A 17,720-nucleotide genomic window follows, 5' to 3' on the forward strand; every position below is an offset into this window, starting at 1 on the left:
AGTCTTAATGATGAAATACTGCATCATTTTTAAGGGCCATGTCAGTCCTTACAAGATGGTTCATGGCAAACAACCAACTTTCTATCCAACCTTCCATCATTTTGTGCTTGTTTTTAACACAATTTCTTAAATGTACATACAAAAAATGGGACACTTCTGCAGAACAGATCTCTTAGGAAGACCATAAGAAAGCAAAAAGCTGGTTCCACCCCAAATTCTATGGACAGAATCCAGCAAGTATTACTACACTTCCAGTTACGTTCAGAACATTGTAAGGCACCGACCTTCTCACAGAAAAAAGAAGGGGAACCGGACAGCTCACACTCTGTGTTCTGCCGTGGCTGACCTTGTCCCCAGACCCTGGGAAACCAGGCAAGTACATTACACAAGTTTTACGTTGTTGTAGGGTCACCACTCCCACCCCCCCATCCCCACCGCGTAATCTAGTGATGCTTCGAACATGGCTGGGAAGACACTGTCATCTCTTTGCTTCCATTTCCTAGCTGTAAAGCAAGAATAATAGCCCCTACATCCTTTCTTTACAAGACGTCACACTGGCAAAGGAAAGGATCTGTGTGATGTGCCCTGAGCCGCTTTGATAACAGACGAGATATTTATGAATCCTAGAATACTCATGGGTACTCATTATTGAATGGGTTGGACTCCAGGGGTTTGAAATAGGTGCCCGTTGTTCCTTTGAAGCTGCAGTCAGCTAAACTGCTTTCAGGAAGTGGATGGTGGCTATAATTGTTCACTCCCTCAGCCGTTCATGCTGTTGGCCACTGAAATGTTATATCCGAAAGGTCATCAAGATAAAGTCAAGCCAGCAATTGACCGCACAAAAAGGAGCCGTCTGAATCCGTCCCAGGCCAATAAGCAGTTGCATTTGTCATTCCCTGTTTCCAAGGTCCCCTGTGGATGGAGCTACTTGGAAGAGGAGCCCCCTGCAAAGCCTGGTCTCTTTCTGGATTGGTCCATTTACCTCCTGCAAAGATAGAAAACTATTAATAATTTACCTACAGCACAATGGAGGGGACCACCAAGCTCAACAGCCAGGGAAGAGCCAGGCCCTGTCCCCTTTTGTAAATCTAACCATGCCTCTCGCAGAGAGGGGGAACCTCAGTGCAAATTGTCACCCCCCTCTCCTTTGATGACACGAGAGGCAAGCAGTCGACTTGATATGTTGGCTCTAGTTACCAAACAGCAGGTCACTGTCTGGGTGACTTCAAATAAGAAAAGTCCTTTACGAGAGGAGAGAAAAACTGAAAACGTGCCTTATATCTGTTCATACGAATGCTGCTTTGAGCCATCTTTGGTCTTCAGACACTCAGCAGTTGGCCAATAGACCTCTTTTCACCTTTCCATCTCCTGAGGTGCTAATAGAGACCAAATAAAATACATTAAATGAACGTGAAATAAGGGATTACAAGAACTGTTCATTTCAGGGCACGTGGGCAGTGATGACATTTTTATCATCCTTGTAAGAATTTCTGGCCAGGTTTTATACCTTTGTGTGTGAGAGTATGTGTGAGGGAGTCTTTCATGGTAAAAGCTTTTAGCATAGAAAGAGAATAAAGCTAATTTCGATATGGACTGCCTGATTATAGGAAGACTGCTAATAAGATAAATTGAGTTAGCTCTAAGAAATTGGCCTTAATTTTCCAGGATGAGGAATTACTGGAATAGCCAAAGTCCTCCCAAGAGAAGAAATTCATTTCTTATGACAGGAATTCAGGGATAACTGGGTTAGATACTTAGGTAAACAGAAAACGGGGGCGGGGGGGGAATATCATGTAGATCAGAAGTTCTGGACAGTTACTCGAAATCTTCAATCACTAATGGGAACGAAATTGAATTTGACTCGAGAAACTTGTTAAATTAGAAGTAATGTGAGGTTCCTGAAACCGGGGAGATCCCCTTCTCAGAGACAAGCAGGTGGGCTGTGTGCCTGAGGTCCCAGCAAGCCCCGGTGCTCCCCTCGCTTCCTGCTCCCTTCTTCCCTGGTCAGTAAAATCCTCAGAGAGGACAGATTATGGGATATTGAAGTCTCAGGCTTGAGCTGTGCGGTCCACTTCTGTCTGACTCATTCTGTAGCCACGCAGACTCTGGCTGTCCATTTTGTAAGGGCTGCCGGGCTCACAAGTGAAAAGGTCAGAGTGTGCAAGGGCTCGCTCGTGCGGCTTCCTAGAAATGTCTCACACTGTCTCCTCTCCTCCCACCTCTGCCCGTGGCTGTCTCTCACCCTGAGTACTTACTGCATCTTTCTCCTAACTAATCTTCTCATGTAGTCTCAGTTCTTGGGGTTTAAGAAAGCCTTAGTTTTTAGTGTATAATTGGTGCCCAATAAGCCCACTGAATCCACGTAAAACCAACACCAAAATTGCATTGTATATAATAGAAAACAAAAATTGTGGCTGAGACTTTATCCTGAAAAAAATGAAATATAAAATGATGGTAGTAAGTTTATTTACACAAACACACGCACACACCTATATGCATATATGTCATGATACATATATTATAACATATATTTTATACATTATGAGATACAGACACACACACACACACACACTTGGATTAAAATGTAAATCTATGCACATTCTTATTACATCAAATGAATCAAGTGCTAGTTTTGGCCGTAATTTCCCCACCAAACTGTAAAAAGCACTGCCTGATGTGTTTGGATTTCACAGACCAGATCTTTGCATAGATATTCAAGGACTTGACCAGTCTTCCCATGGGTCTGTCCCAATGCTTAGCCAGTCAAATCATTGACTCACGACATGCTTTTTCTTTTTTGACTTTCTCTTCTCGGTTGTTAATGGCCTTAGTTGTGGAATTCAGCCACTGGTGGTTTCGTGTGTGATGGAGGAGGTCTCTAGCATCACTCTCCTCAACCTGATAAAATCCTGCACCTTTTCCAAGAGTTTCCATTTCACTTTTCAACCATTTGCGGTACATGTTTAGCCATGGACCACCAGGGAGAGACTAACTAGCAAACAACTGGGCTCAGCAAGTGAGGGTCTAGGCTAATGTTTTCACCGGGCACCAAGTTTCTAAGTATTTGGTTCAGTAATGAATATTTCCATGTTTCGATGATTCCCTGTGTAGCCACATTACAGCAAGGACTCAAAAAATGAAGAGTTAGATAAGAAGGCCCCCGCCATCCCTCTAACACAGAGATTGTTATGGTCTGAATGTGTCCCCTCAAAATTCATATGTAGAACTCCTAACACCCTATGTGATGGTATCAGGAGGTGAGGCTTTTGGGAGGTGCTTACATCATGAAGGTGGAGCCCTCTTGAATGGGATTAGTGCCCTTAGAAAAGAGGCCCCCCGAGAGATCCCTCGCCCCCTTCCACCATATGAGGACATAATGAGAAGTTGGTAAGGCAACCGTGCTGGCACCCCAACCTTGGACTTCCAGCCTCCAGAACTGTTAGAAATAAACTTGTTTCTAAGCCACCCAGTCTGTGGTACTTTGTTATAGCAGCTTAACAGGCTAAGCTAGAAATCATCGCTTTGTACTTTAAATTGCTGTGTAGACACACACAAATTACGATAATAAGGTCTTTATTAAATGCCAACAGGAGCGCAGAGGCAGAAACAACGCATTGTACTGAGCTAGGGCAAAGACATATCTGTGAGGCACGCAAGGGAAGTGGAGTATTTGCACAGTCTCAAGACGTGAGTAAGACTCTTCAGGGCAAATAAAGGGGCAGAGCATTCTAAGCGGAGTATGCCATGTACAAAGGTCAAGGGTGTGGAAGTGTGGCCTGTTGATGAGTAATGGATGGAGCTGTAGGGTTGTTGAGTTGGGAATGGAAGAACAAAAAATCAAGGCCAGACTGTTAGCTGTAGCCCAGGGCCTCTACACTGTGACACTGCTGACATTTGGAGCCGGGTACTTCATTGTTGTGGGGGGACTGTCTCTGTCCTGGGCACTGTAGGGTGTTTAGCAACATCTCTGGTATCTACCTACTAGGTGCAAATAGCACCCCCTCCTTATATGTGACAGCAAATGGTCCCCAGACATTGTCTAAAGTCCCCTGGGAGAAATCACCCTGGTTGAGAACCACTGGTGTAGTGTAAGCTCCATGAGAATAAGAATGGCTTAGAATAGGTGACCAGTGGCTGTTTTTTGAATGAATAAACAAAGGGGGCAAAGGCAAAAAGATTGAAAAGCGGAAGAATGTGTTCTCTGACTCCAGAAGAAATACAGAGATGAATGTGGATAAAAGACATTTTTTTTTTTATTATTGGGGAAGGGGTACAGGACTTTATTGGGGAACAGTGTGTACTTCCAGGACTTTTTTCCAAGTCAAGTTGTTGTCCTTTCAATCTTAGTTGTGGAGGGTGCCATTCAGCTTCAAGTTGTCCTTTCAGTCTTAGTTGTGGAGGGCGCAGCTCAGCTACAGGTCCAATTACCGTTGCTAGTTGCAGGGGGCGCTGCCCACATCCCTTGCGGGACTCGAGGAATTGAACTGGCAACCTTGTGGTTGAGAGCCCACTGGCCCATGTGGGAATCGAACCGGCAGCTTTAGGAGTTAGGAGCACGGAGCTCTAACTGCCACCGGGCCGGCCCCAAAAGACATTTTAAAGAGAAGGGAAGGAAAGTTGAAGAAGTTCACAGTGAATTCAGAGATAAAGGTGGGTTTGAAGTTTGAAGAGAATGAGTAAGACGCAAGAGCAGTCACAAAGCTGGGAAGTAGGCCCTCAAGTGAGACACCCACTACTGGAGTCTAGGAAAGGTGGTAGGGAGCTTATTGTTTTAATTGTTATGTATTTCGTATAAATCAGGGGAAGAAATACTGGGTCTCTTTTGATAGCAGTTATATAAAGTTTCATTCATAGTGTATTTGTAAAGAAGCTGATATGAAAAACTTAATAATGGAACAGATGGTGTGAAGAGAGGGAACATTGTGAAGATGGCGTGTGAATGACCGAAGTTTGGAAATAAAGGGAACCGGGGCCCAGCCAAAGTTAGAGCACATGACCTCCTCCATTTCTCCAGCCAGGCCTGTCTCTGGGCCCCGTGGGTCACTACCATCAGTGCTGTCATCTGCCCCTTCACAGGCCAAGCCCTGATCTCGGCCCTCGAGCCAAATCCTTTTCTGTGGTCTAGGAAGCCGCGCTGCCCACCATTTTCCACGAAGGGGCTGCCGTTCATTCAGTCAAGGGTCTCTCTGCTCTACACACCAAACCCTCACTTTAAATATCTTCTAGTTTTTTCTTGATTGTGTTTTGGCTTCTCAGCCAGATGTGCAGGTCCTTGCTGGTAGGAATCACATCTGCATTTTTCCCTCCTTCCCCCCAGGGAAGGGTGTGGGAATCTGGGGATTGTGTGTCATCACTGGGGCAGGTGCCATAACAGCCAGTCACCTACTTAATTTCAAATTAATGACCTGATAATGACTTTCCTATTTCTGTGAGAGGCACTGTCAGTGATACAATGCTTAGGTATCTGAAAACCCTTCGATTCCTTTGGGTGTTTCTAAATGTGTCTCCAGGAGATAATATATGTAAGGGTATTGCTCTCCAAATTCAAGTACAAGGTAGTATAATGTCCACCTTGGGGACACAGAAAAGATACTTGGGTCCTAGATCTCCGTCCTTCCATGGCTCCACCCCCATCACTCTGCAGGCAGTGAGTAAAATGGACTGATATAGTACAGGTGGGAGATGGATGGCATTTAATTTTCACAACTTAAAAAACACACACATACAGAAATCTCGAACTGGGCAGAATAACATTCTCTAAAAGAAACAGAATAGGAATCCTGGATGGTGAAGAGCTTCATGAAGGTCCAGGAATGGCACATACGCACAGGCTGTTCTGTGCTGATGGTTCCTGAACCAGTGTTTTAACATCCAGCAAGATTAACTCCACATCTTCATCAAAGCTGAGGCACCCTCCACAACCCTTAAAGCATTACCTCCCCAAGAATTCACTCTAAGTACTGTAGGGCTCTTTTTTAAGTCCTAGATACCACAAATTGCACTTATCCACATATTCTTTCCTTCCCGTCTAATATAATTTTTCTGTTTTTCTATATAAAGGATTCAGCTGGTTTTTTTTTTTTAATTATCCTCCCTTCTAAATTAACTTGGCTTTTGTTTTTAACAATCAAATGAGCTAAGAAAGAAAATGAGGCAGTGCCTCTAACTAGCTTCTAAATAACCAGATGGAAAGATTTTCCTCCACAGTCATCATTCAAAATGTCAAAAATTTTCTTTTAGGGGTACAAGGTTGTGGATTGTGCGGGGAGCAGAGGAGGGAGGCTTATCCTGAAAGCTGGGCCAGGCATTTTGTCCACTAAACAAGGCTCATCTGTAGAGGAAACCACTTGGCATTCCCTCCTGCCCCCTCACTTCTTAGTCATTCATTCATTTATGCAACAAATAATTGTTACATAGGTACGGGAGGATCATTGAACAAGTCTGGCAAGAACCTCACCCTCAGGGGCTTACAGTCTAGTGGAAGCTAAACTGGTAAACTAGATGATTTCAGTAACTCATTCCACAAGTAATTGTTAGTTCATTTTTCAATAAATAATCATTGAGCCTTTACGATAGGCGAAGTACTGAGAATCATTGTTATGCAGGAGAGTTTAAGGGCTTACATTCAAACGAAGTTAAACAGAGATGCGCTCTGAGTGGTGCTAAGAAAAATGCAACAGGATATTGTGCTGGAGGAACTAAGTGTTGGAGGATCTTCTGAAGAAGGGTGATGAAGGCAGGCCTGGGGGGTGACATCTGAATTAAGGCCCATTTTATAAACCCAGGGCTATGAAGCTTTCCCATCTATTCCATCGAGCACTCATGCTCCCTAACTACACCTTCATTAGGGCACTAATCATACTGTCTGATGTTCGTTTCTCCTCGTCTATTTGTCTTATCCCCACCCAGGGTCATAATCTCTGGGAGGGCAGATGGCGTAAGCACAGAGTTGGCTGGAATTCCCAAGCCTGGGTTGAGACAGGCGGTGGCTGGTCGATTGGCTGGATGAACTTTGGAGCCCCCCCCCAGTCCTGGCTGAGACCGGAGGTGGGAAGAACCTTCCAGTGCGGTGCCATGCACACTGCTCAATAAGCACCCCACGCCCTGTCCGCGAAAGCCCGCTGACTGCGCCCGTCAGCAGGCCTCACGGCGCAAGGCGAGTAAGGGCCGGGCGGGGATGCACAGGCGCAGCGCACTGGGCCACTCCGTCCAGGAACCCGCTGGGCCCGACCCAAGTCGGCCCAAAGGTCAGCGGTCCCCGCGACACCCGCGAGGGGGCGGGCCGTCGGCCGCGTGCCGCGCCTGCGCAGCACAGCGACGGCGCCGGCGTCCCCGAGAGCGGCTCCCGGAACTGCGCCGGCGCAGTGTGCCCGGCGCTAAAGGGCGGGGTTTCATTGCGCGGCGCACAGGCCGGGGCAGCACCCGGGCCGGGATAGGGCGTGGGCAGTGCGTCGGGACGTCCTTCGCGTCGCACCCGACGGCGCGTGCGCGCTGCGCGGCCGGCGGGGTGGCCAGGAGGCGGGGGGCCGCGGCCAGTGTGGCTTCTTTCCCACTTTGCGCTGCCCGGGTATCGCGCAGGCCCCCGGCACCATGAAGATCTGGACTTCGGAGCACGTCTTTGAGTAAGTTTGGGGCGTGGGGCGGGTTGGCGGGGGTTACGGGGCAACTCGGGGGTGGGAGGGTAGGCCTGGGCTGGAGTGGTGGTGAGGTCGAGGCGCCCCTCAGGAAGCTTCCAGACGTCGGGCCTGATGGGAGGGAGCTGGGCCCGAGCCCCACGAGGTTCGGGGGGCGCCCGAGGCGCTCTGGGCCCCAGGAATGGGCCCCAGGGCAAAGAGCCCCGACCTCCAGCCCTTCCGCCTGGGGGGGGGAGGAGGGGGGTAGGGGGGAGGCGGTACGCCAGAGGCCGGACACTTGGCGGCCTGCCCCCCCCCCCCGGAGTGGAGGGAGCGTCGCCGAGCACGAGGTTCTTGACTGCCCTCGGGGGTGAATGAGGCCCCTCGTTTCCACACCCGGCCTTCGAAACCCGTGGGACAGGGACTCGAGGATCCCCCGAGGAGGGCGTGGGCCTTGTCAAGTGTCGTCGCCCCGCCATCGTTTGGGTGGAGTTCCTTACCTCGGAATGTGAGTGTCATCAGCTCAGGCACCCAGAGGATGGAACTTGTCCGGCTGCTTGGCCACCTGAGGGACAGAGCCCTGGAGCTGGGGTCCAGAGTTCAGTCCTGGCTCCAACCAGCTGTGTGACCTTGGGCAGCCCTTTTGCACGTGAGACAGGGTCTTGTCAGGGCCTGCCTGTGGAGGATGCTTTTGAGGCCCCGTGCAGTAATGTCACTGGGTTAGCAAGAAAGGGTCGGTGACGGAAATAATGCCTTACACCCATTGGTGGGAATTAAATGCCTTTCTGGTTCCATGATTCCATATACAAAACAACCACATCTGTAGCAGCTATATTTTTGCCTAAATAGTTATTCAGTTATCCTAGTGATGGAGCATTTTCTCTTTGTGAGCGAGTGCCGGGATGGTGTCTCGTGAGACTGAAGAATGGAAGCACGGACCAAGGAGAAGCAAAGTTTTAAAAAGAGGATAGTTTACTGAAAGCAAAGGGCAGAACTCCCCAGTGGAAGGGGGTCCCAAGTGGGGGTGCCCAGTGACGAAGGCAAAAGTTCTTACTGTTATAACTTCTCTTGCCTGCTTGGGGAAGGGGCTGGCACCTTCTAATGGGATTAATCAGGTTTGTCCCGTTTGCCCATCCTGAAGGGATTAACGACATAACGCACTCCTGTTAATCAGATCTGCTCCGTTTGTCTGGCCAAAAGGAATTTGTGAGATAACTTACTGACCTCAAGTCTACTTCAGAGCCTGCAGTTTCAGGAAATGGCTGTCTGTTGTTTACTCCACCAGGGACCTACCTCCCTGTCTACCTAACAACCTACTAACTAACCTGTCTCACTAGCGCTCTTTATTTGACTAATTCGGCTTCTCATTGATTTGAAATGCTGTCTTTGTCCTAAGCACTGTTGTCGTTTATGTATGAATCCGTTTCTGAGCTGTCTGCTCTGTTCCACTGAGCTTGCTATTGTAGCCACACTGTTTTAATTTTTATAGCTTTGTAGCATGTTTTAGTAACTATCTGATTTCTTTAAGCAGTGCTTCTGAGGGCAATTTTAAAAGAAGTTGAAAACTTTTTATAGACTCAGGGAAACAGACACACCCACGAGTCCACTGGATCCTGGAAAGTATAGAATGTTAGAATCAGAGGGGAGATTTCTTTTCTTCCTGGTTTATTGTCATTCTGGGGAAAGACCCAAATGTTGTAGTCTTTCTAATGTTCTTTAACCTGGTCACATTCTTCACTGCTCCATTTCAGCTCTTGGGATGGGGGATGGTTTCTTCCTTGCAGTCCTTTTCTGGATTTAAATGCTTCAGCAGTTCTTGGCCCTGTGTCTCCCTAGAACTTTCTTCTACTGTCACCCCTAACACACTATGCCCTGGCTTGTCCTCTACCCCCACTCCCAGTCTTTCTGCCCTTTTTACTTTAACATTTCCCTCTATTCTTCCCCTTTAGTGTAAGTGTTCCATGCAATTCTATTGTTGGCCTTCTTGTCTTGAGTTTCATCAGTGATTCTTCTCTTTTTCTCTCTCTTTTTGTCACAGACTTCCTTGAGATTTGATGAAAGCTCTAGGACCCTCCTCCCAGAAGATAGACATGTTCAAATAAATGCTGTACATATCCTGGGAGAAGAAGCCCTGATCCTGACTCTCCCCACATAATCAGGGCTTTTCGATCAAAGTCCCAGCCGATAGCTACACATTTATGCCACCCAAGTCTGCACCTTGGGCTCTAGCATCTTGAACTTCAAATCCTTATTTTCAGGTCTTACCAGTTAGCTCTACTCATGTGTCCCACAGGCTGTTCAACTCAGCATACCTGAAATTGAAGTCACGATCTCCGCTCACAAGTCTTAGACCATTTCCTTGTGCATCCCATCTTAGGGATATTACTTTCAACATCTAAGTCATTATTCTGTGTCTTACCCATCTGTGCTTTTCCAACACTTGCTTCGAGGCGTAGCATATCGTTTGCATCCAGTTGAAGTCATTCATTGATTCCTTCAACAAATATGAATGCCCACTATGTGCCAGGCACTATTCTTTGGAGTGGTTACATTTTGGTAAAAGAGTCAAGACATTGCTGCTACTTGAGTGGAGTTAACAGTGTCTCCCACCTCATTTTATAGGCGAAAAAATTGGATATGTCAGTAAGCTGCCCCCAGGTTCTCCAGACTGCCCTTTGGTGCTGTCTTTGAATGTCTTCCAGCGTGAGGTCTTGTCACATAATTACATTGGTACAGTTAAAATTAATTGTTGGAAGACAATTGATTGTAATAGGCGTCCTTTGTAATGTTTGAGCCAGTTATGTTTCATAAAGCAGTCTTAGTGAAAGCCAACATTGGTGTTTTCAGGTTGGCTCAGAGAAAAGAGGATTAAATTGCAAATAATGCATAACCGCCCTGAAGTCATACAATTACTAATTTTTTAGAGGGGATAAGGGAAAGAGATAAGTGCAAGGAAGCCAGCTAACCATGGTATGTGGCTAGATGGAGACGGAAAGGGTTCATCTGATTTTCATTTTAGATAGCTACCTTAGTAACAGTCAGTGTTTGGCCTGTATCACTTCTACTTGTGGGGACTGTTTAGATTTATAAAGTAGCTCCGCTTATATACCTGCATTGATTGCCTGAGATTAAAAACAGAATGAGGTTCTTTTATATAATATTATAGCAAAAATGAAAACATTAAAAATAACGTCACTAGTTGTCCAGGGTCCTGGGAACTGAATAGTGTTGAGATTTTCCCTGTTGGCAGGAAGTAGCTGTCAGACTTTGTTCTCTGAAAAGTTAAGTTACCTTTCACACTCGGTGTAGTTCATAAGGGCTCTTTTGAAAAAGATGTCTATTGTATAAGCATCTTACTCACATAAGTTGTGAAGTGAACAAATGTGCATCATATTTGAATCTCCCAGGCATGTTGCTTTTTCAAGAAGATAAAGATCCTGCAAGTTCCATGATACGGTTACCATTTCAATTCCTAGATGATAAGCAAATGCTTATTATATTAAGAATAGTAGAAAAACAGCACATTAGGAGCATCTTAAAAACATTTTATTCTATTAGTGACCTTTTCAAAACAAATCAGAATCACTCCTTTGAGAAAAACAATGGATAAAGATGGGAGGGGCCGCTGTTATTCATTACCTTAATATGAGAAAAACATTTTTAATTCCATATTTACTCAGTAACGCTGTGGATCCGTTTGTAGTTTCTGTAAGAATTTACAGTGCATGTAAGTTCTTTTACTTGTTACTTCTTTATAACTTAATAGAAATTTTAAGAAACTGTACTGTGGTACTCTGTAGGCTGCTCTAATCTTCATGGATATTAATGGAACCATAGAGCCTGTGTCCTGGAAAAATACTGAAACTTACATGTGTTTAAAATATAGATAGAGCTCCCAGACTCATTTCTCAGTCAATGTTCCAGAAAATAATTGTCCCTAGATCAATTAATTAAACAGCAATAATTTGATGGGTTATAAAGCTGGCTTAATTTATATGCATATTTTAAACGTTTGATTTTGGTTTATGTTGGCAGGCACCCATGGGAAACTGTTACAACAGCTGCAATGCAGAAATACCCAAACCCTATGAACCCAAGTGTGGTTGGAGTTGATGTATTGGACAGACATGTAGATCCTTCTGGAAAGTTGCACAGCCATAGACTTCTCAGCACAGAGTGGGGACTGCCTTCTATTGTTAAATCTGTAAGTGTGTCTCTATTCCTGTAGAAATGTGACTGCTGGAGAAAAGTTTTCTAAACCACATTATAATTTCAAATAGGTTGTGGGAGCCAGTTCCGAATGTCATTTCTGCATCAGTTCAAATTGTATTATAATAAACTTGAGTTATGAGTGTATAATGAATTAGAAATATTATTACAGTCTTCATGAAGGCACCCGATAAAACCTTCTGCAGGAAGCCAGCTAATGCTCTCAAATCTAAACGGAATTATTCTACTTCTGCTTTGCCACCAACTGGAGACCCATAGTAAGACTTGGGAGTCATGGTCTGTTAGTTGGTGGCTGTTAGCTCACAGTTGCTATGGTCAGTGGCAGGTCGTGCACATTCAGTGAGGAGCAAATCCTTAGACTCTGCTGTTGCCATATTGGTTCCAAGGTCTGGCACTCCTCCCCATACATTTAAAAACCGCATTCCATTCAGATACAAGCAAGCAGGCTTTAGTGAGTCGCTTTCATCAGCAAGAAACTGGAATGCCAGTTTATAATTGAGAGAACTCTGGTATGATAAGTGGACCCAGTTTTCAGTGAAAGAGGTTCTCTTTCTAGAAGGTAAGTCCACTCAAGAGAACTAAAGTACACGTTTGTCAACAGCAAATGTCCTGATGGTTTCCTTTGTACAAACCGCTGCCTCAGGTAGTGGGGACACAGAAATCAGCAAGACCAGGGGATTGGCTGGGGGTCAGCACAGGGGGAGTAATACTGCATGTGAGGTACTGTCTTTAGTGAAGTGCCTGCTTTTCTGCCAGGACAATGAAGCCATGACGCCCTGTCCCTTAGACTGCTCTAGGAACACACCAACAGATACTCGCGCTCTCCTTTTTTCTAGATGCCATGTTTCTTCCAAAGGTTCTGATGTCCGTATTTCAGGTTCACTGCTCCACAGTCACGCGCTTTCAGCGTCCTGCCTTATATTGCAGTCGTTCTCAGTGGGCTGGTTGCCAATTTCCTCTGGGCAGGGTTTCTTTCTGTGTCTGAATCTATGTCATCCGTGGTGTGTGAATTACTGTCACTCTCAAATGGGCCTCCTTCCTGACCTTTGTCTGATGCCTCATGTGTTTTATGAAACATTTTTGATGCAAGACATTAACACATTTTACTTTCAGATAAAATATTGATACACTTGTTAAGAAATCCTTCCTCCTCTGATTACTAATTCTGGATGTTTTATTTAGCTTATTGGTGCAGCAAGAACCAAAACATACGTGCAAGAACATTCTGTAGTTGATCCTGTAGAGAAAACAATGGAACTTAAATCCACTAATGTAAGTTTTGGCTCCCTTTTGTTTTTATTTTAAACTATTTGGCTTAAGTTTTTGTCTCCTCTGCAGTTGACCTACAGAGGAATATAGCTCTCCATTGTGGTGTGGGAAATCGAAACTTACATGCTGGATTGTCCGCCTGTGGCAGCTTAGCCTCACCGCTTTAATGAGCCTGCTTATTATTTCTGGGGGACAGCATTCAGTAAAATGAATTTGAGATGCTGTGCATATTATTACTATTGTAATACTTTTGTCAAATTTATTGTTTAATAAAAAGTAAGCAATGAATAGTGAAATTTAAGTTTCATTTACATAGTAACATCAAAGTGATTTATTTGTTGTATATTTAGCTAGCAAGATTTTGGCTTATTAATTAGTTTGGAAATGCTTTTAACCTTGGTTTCCAAAATGATTTGATTTTTTTTTATTAATTCTATAGATTTCATTTACAAATATGGTTTCAGTGGATGAGAGACTTGTATACAAACCACATCCTCAGGACCCAGAAAAGTGAGTAAAAAATGTTTTAACAAACTTACTTTACAGGGTATTTTAATGTTTTTTCAATCAAATATTTCCTTAAAAAGTGAAAGTGAGATCATTGTGAAGCTGTGTGAATTTGTTTTGTTCCAGAACTGTTTTGACTCAAGAAGCCATAATCACCGTGAAGGGAGTCAGTCTCAGTAGTTATCTCGAAGGACTGATGGCAAATACGATATCTTCAAATGCTAATAAAGTAAGTATGGCTGTTCCTTCCCTGCTCTTGTTCCTGGGTGTTGTTTGTTGGAAGAGCTTAGTACTGAATGGTGTTTGTCCTCATTAAGCTGACTCAGCCATAATGCAGTGAGACTCCACATAGACTGTTATTTGCACAGGCTCTGAGTTCCAGCACACCTGGGTTCACATCCAAGTTTTAATTCTTACCAGCCTTTCAACCTTGGTCAGTTAAGTTAACCTTCCTATGCCTCAGTTTACCATCTGAAGCGGAGATTAACTCCCCATCTTATAGGGTTAGGCAGGAAGAGTAAACAACAGAATGTACATGGCCCAGGGCCCAGCACATGGGAAGTGTTCGGTGATGTGTAGCCATGTTTCATTGTTTAAAGCACCAGTTCTCAACCTTTTTCATTATCATTTCCTGCCCGCCCCCACTTCCCAGATCCATTTGAGACATTGTTTTCCTAATCACTCTACCCCATGAAGTTATTTAACGTGATAGATTGGATGGATGGATGGGTGAGTGGGTGGGTGGATGGATGGATGGATGGATGGATGGATGGATGGGCGGATGGGCTTTGTACATAAAGAGGGCAATTTTTTCCATCACCACCCCCACCTAGCCCGATTGAGAACCCATGATTTAAACAAAGTAAGTTTAGAGAAAGAGATGCTTCGCATGCTTCTTTGTAATGCCTTTAATATAATCATTTAGCCATCAAAAGATACTCATACATGCCTTCTCTGTGCCAGGCAGAGTGTTAGGCTAGACTGGGGATGCAGCGGGGAAGAAAATAAATGTGATCCCTGCCTTTGTGGAACTAACAGGAAGGTGACATTAATCACACAACATGTCGTTAGGAAAGGAAAAGTACAGAAGGGTATGAGTATTTAATGAGTGTCAGTAGGTGATGTTTCTGTTAAGTGCTGAACGAGCCACGAGTTGGTTGCGAGGGGTGTGCAGGAAACATTCCAGGCAGCAGAGCTGCATGTGCAAAGGCCCTGAGACAGGAAGCACGGATGCTTCTTTTTCTTTTCCTCGAGGAACTGCATAGAGTCCCAGGAGAGAATGTTGAAGAAGTAGTCAGGGACCAGATCTTTCAGGGCCTTCTACAGGATTTTGGTTTAAAATATGGACATAAAAAGAAAAGGATTTGACCTCACCCCCAAAAAGGGCACCACTCTAATCATGAAATAAGTAAAATATCATTATTGTCATTTAATTGTAGATTCTTTTGAGAACATCTTTTGCATACAAAATAAAAATCAGTTGATAGATCAAGCCAGTTGCTCAAGTCATTTGATACTTGGTAAATAACATTAAGAAGGAAAAGCCAGGTCAAAAAATCATCCTGGTGAGGTTTAGTTATGTTTGTAATGCTCCTGGTTACTTCCTGGTGTGCCATTTGTTTGATACGTGCCTTTACGCTCTTGGTAACAATAAACGTTTTGGATTTGTTTAAGGGCCGAGAAGCAATGGAATGGGTAATACATCAACTAAATGCTGAGATTGAAGAACTGACGGCTTCGGCAAGAGGGAGCATGAGGACACCGATGGCAGCGGCAGCATTTGTAGAGAAATGATGAATGTTGACATGCAGCACCCAGGACCCCGGGTCTCATTAGCTGGCAATATATTTATTTGTTATTTAAAAAGTACGACTATATTTTAGGTAGAATTTTTTTTTTTTTAGTAAACTGAAGAAAGGCTATGTGACTTTTGTTCAAAACAGAGAGGTGCAGGGTTTCTAAATAAAAGGGCTCATCTGAAATTGTTAGTGTTTGAAATGACTGTCTGGTTTTGACGGTTCCATTGTTTATGTGAAAAATTAACGATTTTTGAAAAGTACTTGGAAATTGGTTTTAGCATATTACAGCGCCTTCAGGTAGACTTTTAAAGCTTTTCATGCCTTGGCACTCTACCTGGCTTTGGACCAGCTGCAGAACAAAGCAGAGCTACCTCTTAAATGTACACAATTGCCCTTTGCAGCAAACTTTAAGAGGGAACTCCCTTTAAAAGGAGAAATTGTATAGTTTTAAAAGACATTGATTTGTATAAAATAACTTTCTCTGCTATAAACCGCCATTAACAACCACACTTTTAATTTGGTACTTAAATGACATTTTTGTACTGAAAAATATCACTAAGTACATAATGCCAATCAAAAAATATGATTTTATTGTATTAAAGAATACTGTCTTGATTTGCCAAAGTTTTGTAACAAGTAAAAGTATTTCCTTCCTTGGATTTGTACTTTGTGACTTAGTATGCTGTATCGTGGGCTGGTTATGTTAACTGAAAAAAATAAAGTCATTACCGGAATTTTGCAGCACTCTAAACTTAAACAGAGAACAGCTGTTCACATCTTTTAGCATTTCACATTTACCTAACTTATAAATTGCCATGTGTCAAAATCATGGTTCTGTAATTGCTAAAGCATGATATGTCAGGTTATTTGAATATAATTACTTTTTGAAGTAATTGTGACCACAAAACATCTTTTTTACATGAGGAGCTAGCTGTACATCACTTGAAATTACTCAAATGATGTCTTGCTCCGAAGCGTAAATCCTAGGTACTTAATGTTTTCAATAATATGGTGCCACTGCAGGGGCTGGGGGCGGTGAGGAAGAAGAATAGAGAGGAAAAGAGCATTGACCTAAATTAACCACTACATGAATTGCTCTGCAGCTTTTATTCATGGGAAATGCTCATTTGGGGTGCCAAAGGGCAGCTGCACTCTGAAAAACCATCCAGTGATACATTTTGTTTCATATTTTGTAGCAGTCAATTATCCACCATAAATAATATATTTAATACTTGCCGTTGTTGCAGATAGTGCTTTTGCTAAAAGGTGATTAGCTCTTTATTTTACAATGCTTAATGTGATAAACTTCAGTCAGGTATAAAAGAAACCAGGTAATACATGTACAGAAGTAGTACACCAAACTATTTAAAAGTTAGTGTTTTTCTACTTAAAATATTGTTTAGCATAACACTTCTTAGGGCATTTGTAAAAGAAAGTTAAATTCAATAAGGTTTTTGATTATTTTTGGTAACCAGAGATGGTTTTTACAATTGAAATATTTCAGCTAAACAAAACATTGCTAGATACTAATACTCAATAAAAAGGTGCCTTGTATAATTTCTGTAAATTATACTTGTTCAGAAAAAGGTGTACTTCTCCAATGATAAAAAGATTTCTGAACAAATTTTATCCTGGCTTTTTTTTTACTCTGACCTAATACGATAAAATTCTTCTAAATTTTTTTTCCAGTGTATTTACCTGTTGTAAAATAGCTGGTAGTTTATGGCTTTTACCTGTTAAAGTAGAAATGCACAGCAAGCAGATGCATTTGAGAGGATTAAACTGGCAAGTATTCAAAAATGAGACTCTGGGACTATGGAGCATTTATCCTATTTAATATTAAAAGTGGAAATCATGAATTAACGTTTAATAAAAAACTTTATTTTTACTGTTTTTCCTGTAATTTTTTTAAAATGTGAAGAGCAAAATAATTTTTTTTCATCCTAAGAATACACTTAATTGCCACAGGCTATAAACGGGCTCTGCGCTGCAAGGTTGAGCCGCCTCCAAATTGGACGCGCAGAGACTAGGGTTTTCGATGTCGCTGTGGAATCTCTCACGCCTCCAACCCTTCGTTCCTCGGATTTTTATTCCCACTCCTTGCCCAGTCATTTGCCTCCGGTCTTGGCACACTTCACGGGTTGCTGTAAACCCCGGTAAATGTCGGGGGGAGTCTGCACGCTCTGTCCAGATTCACTTGTTCACTGTAATTCAGAGGTGGAGACACCCAGGTGTTTTCAATGCCAACGACGAGACGCAGCCCTCTGGTCCGCAGAGGGCCGTCTGGCCGTGACCCTGGCGT

General features: G+C 43.6%; 1 protein-coding gene across 1 annotated transcript; it reads left to right on the plus strand.

The window, feature by feature from the left end:
• Positions 1-7,454: 7,454 nt before the first annotated feature.
• On the plus strand, positions 7,455-16,175 carry PRELID3B (PRELI domain containing 3B). Its single transcript, XM_033094561.1, has 6 exons — positions 7,455-7,622; positions 11,649-11,817; positions 13,026-13,115; positions 13,552-13,622; positions 13,746-13,848; positions 15,294-16,175. The coding sequence occupies exons 1-6, from the start codon at positions 7,591-7,593 to the stop codon at positions 15,411-15,413; spliced, it is 585 nt and encodes a 194-aa protein (XP_032950452.1). The 5' UTR covers positions 7,455-7,590; the 3' UTR covers positions 15,414-16,175.
• Positions 16,176-17,720: the final 1,545 nt, after the last annotated feature.

The sequence above is a fragment of the Rhinolophus ferrumequinum genome, chromosome 23 (genome assembly GCF_004115265.2).
Source record: "Rhinolophus ferrumequinum isolate MPI-CBG mRhiFer1 chromosome 23, mRhiFer1_v1.p, whole genome shotgun sequence".
Lineage (NCBI taxonomy): Eukaryota > Metazoa > Chordata > Mammalia > Chiroptera > Rhinolophidae > Rhinolophus > Rhinolophus ferrumequinum.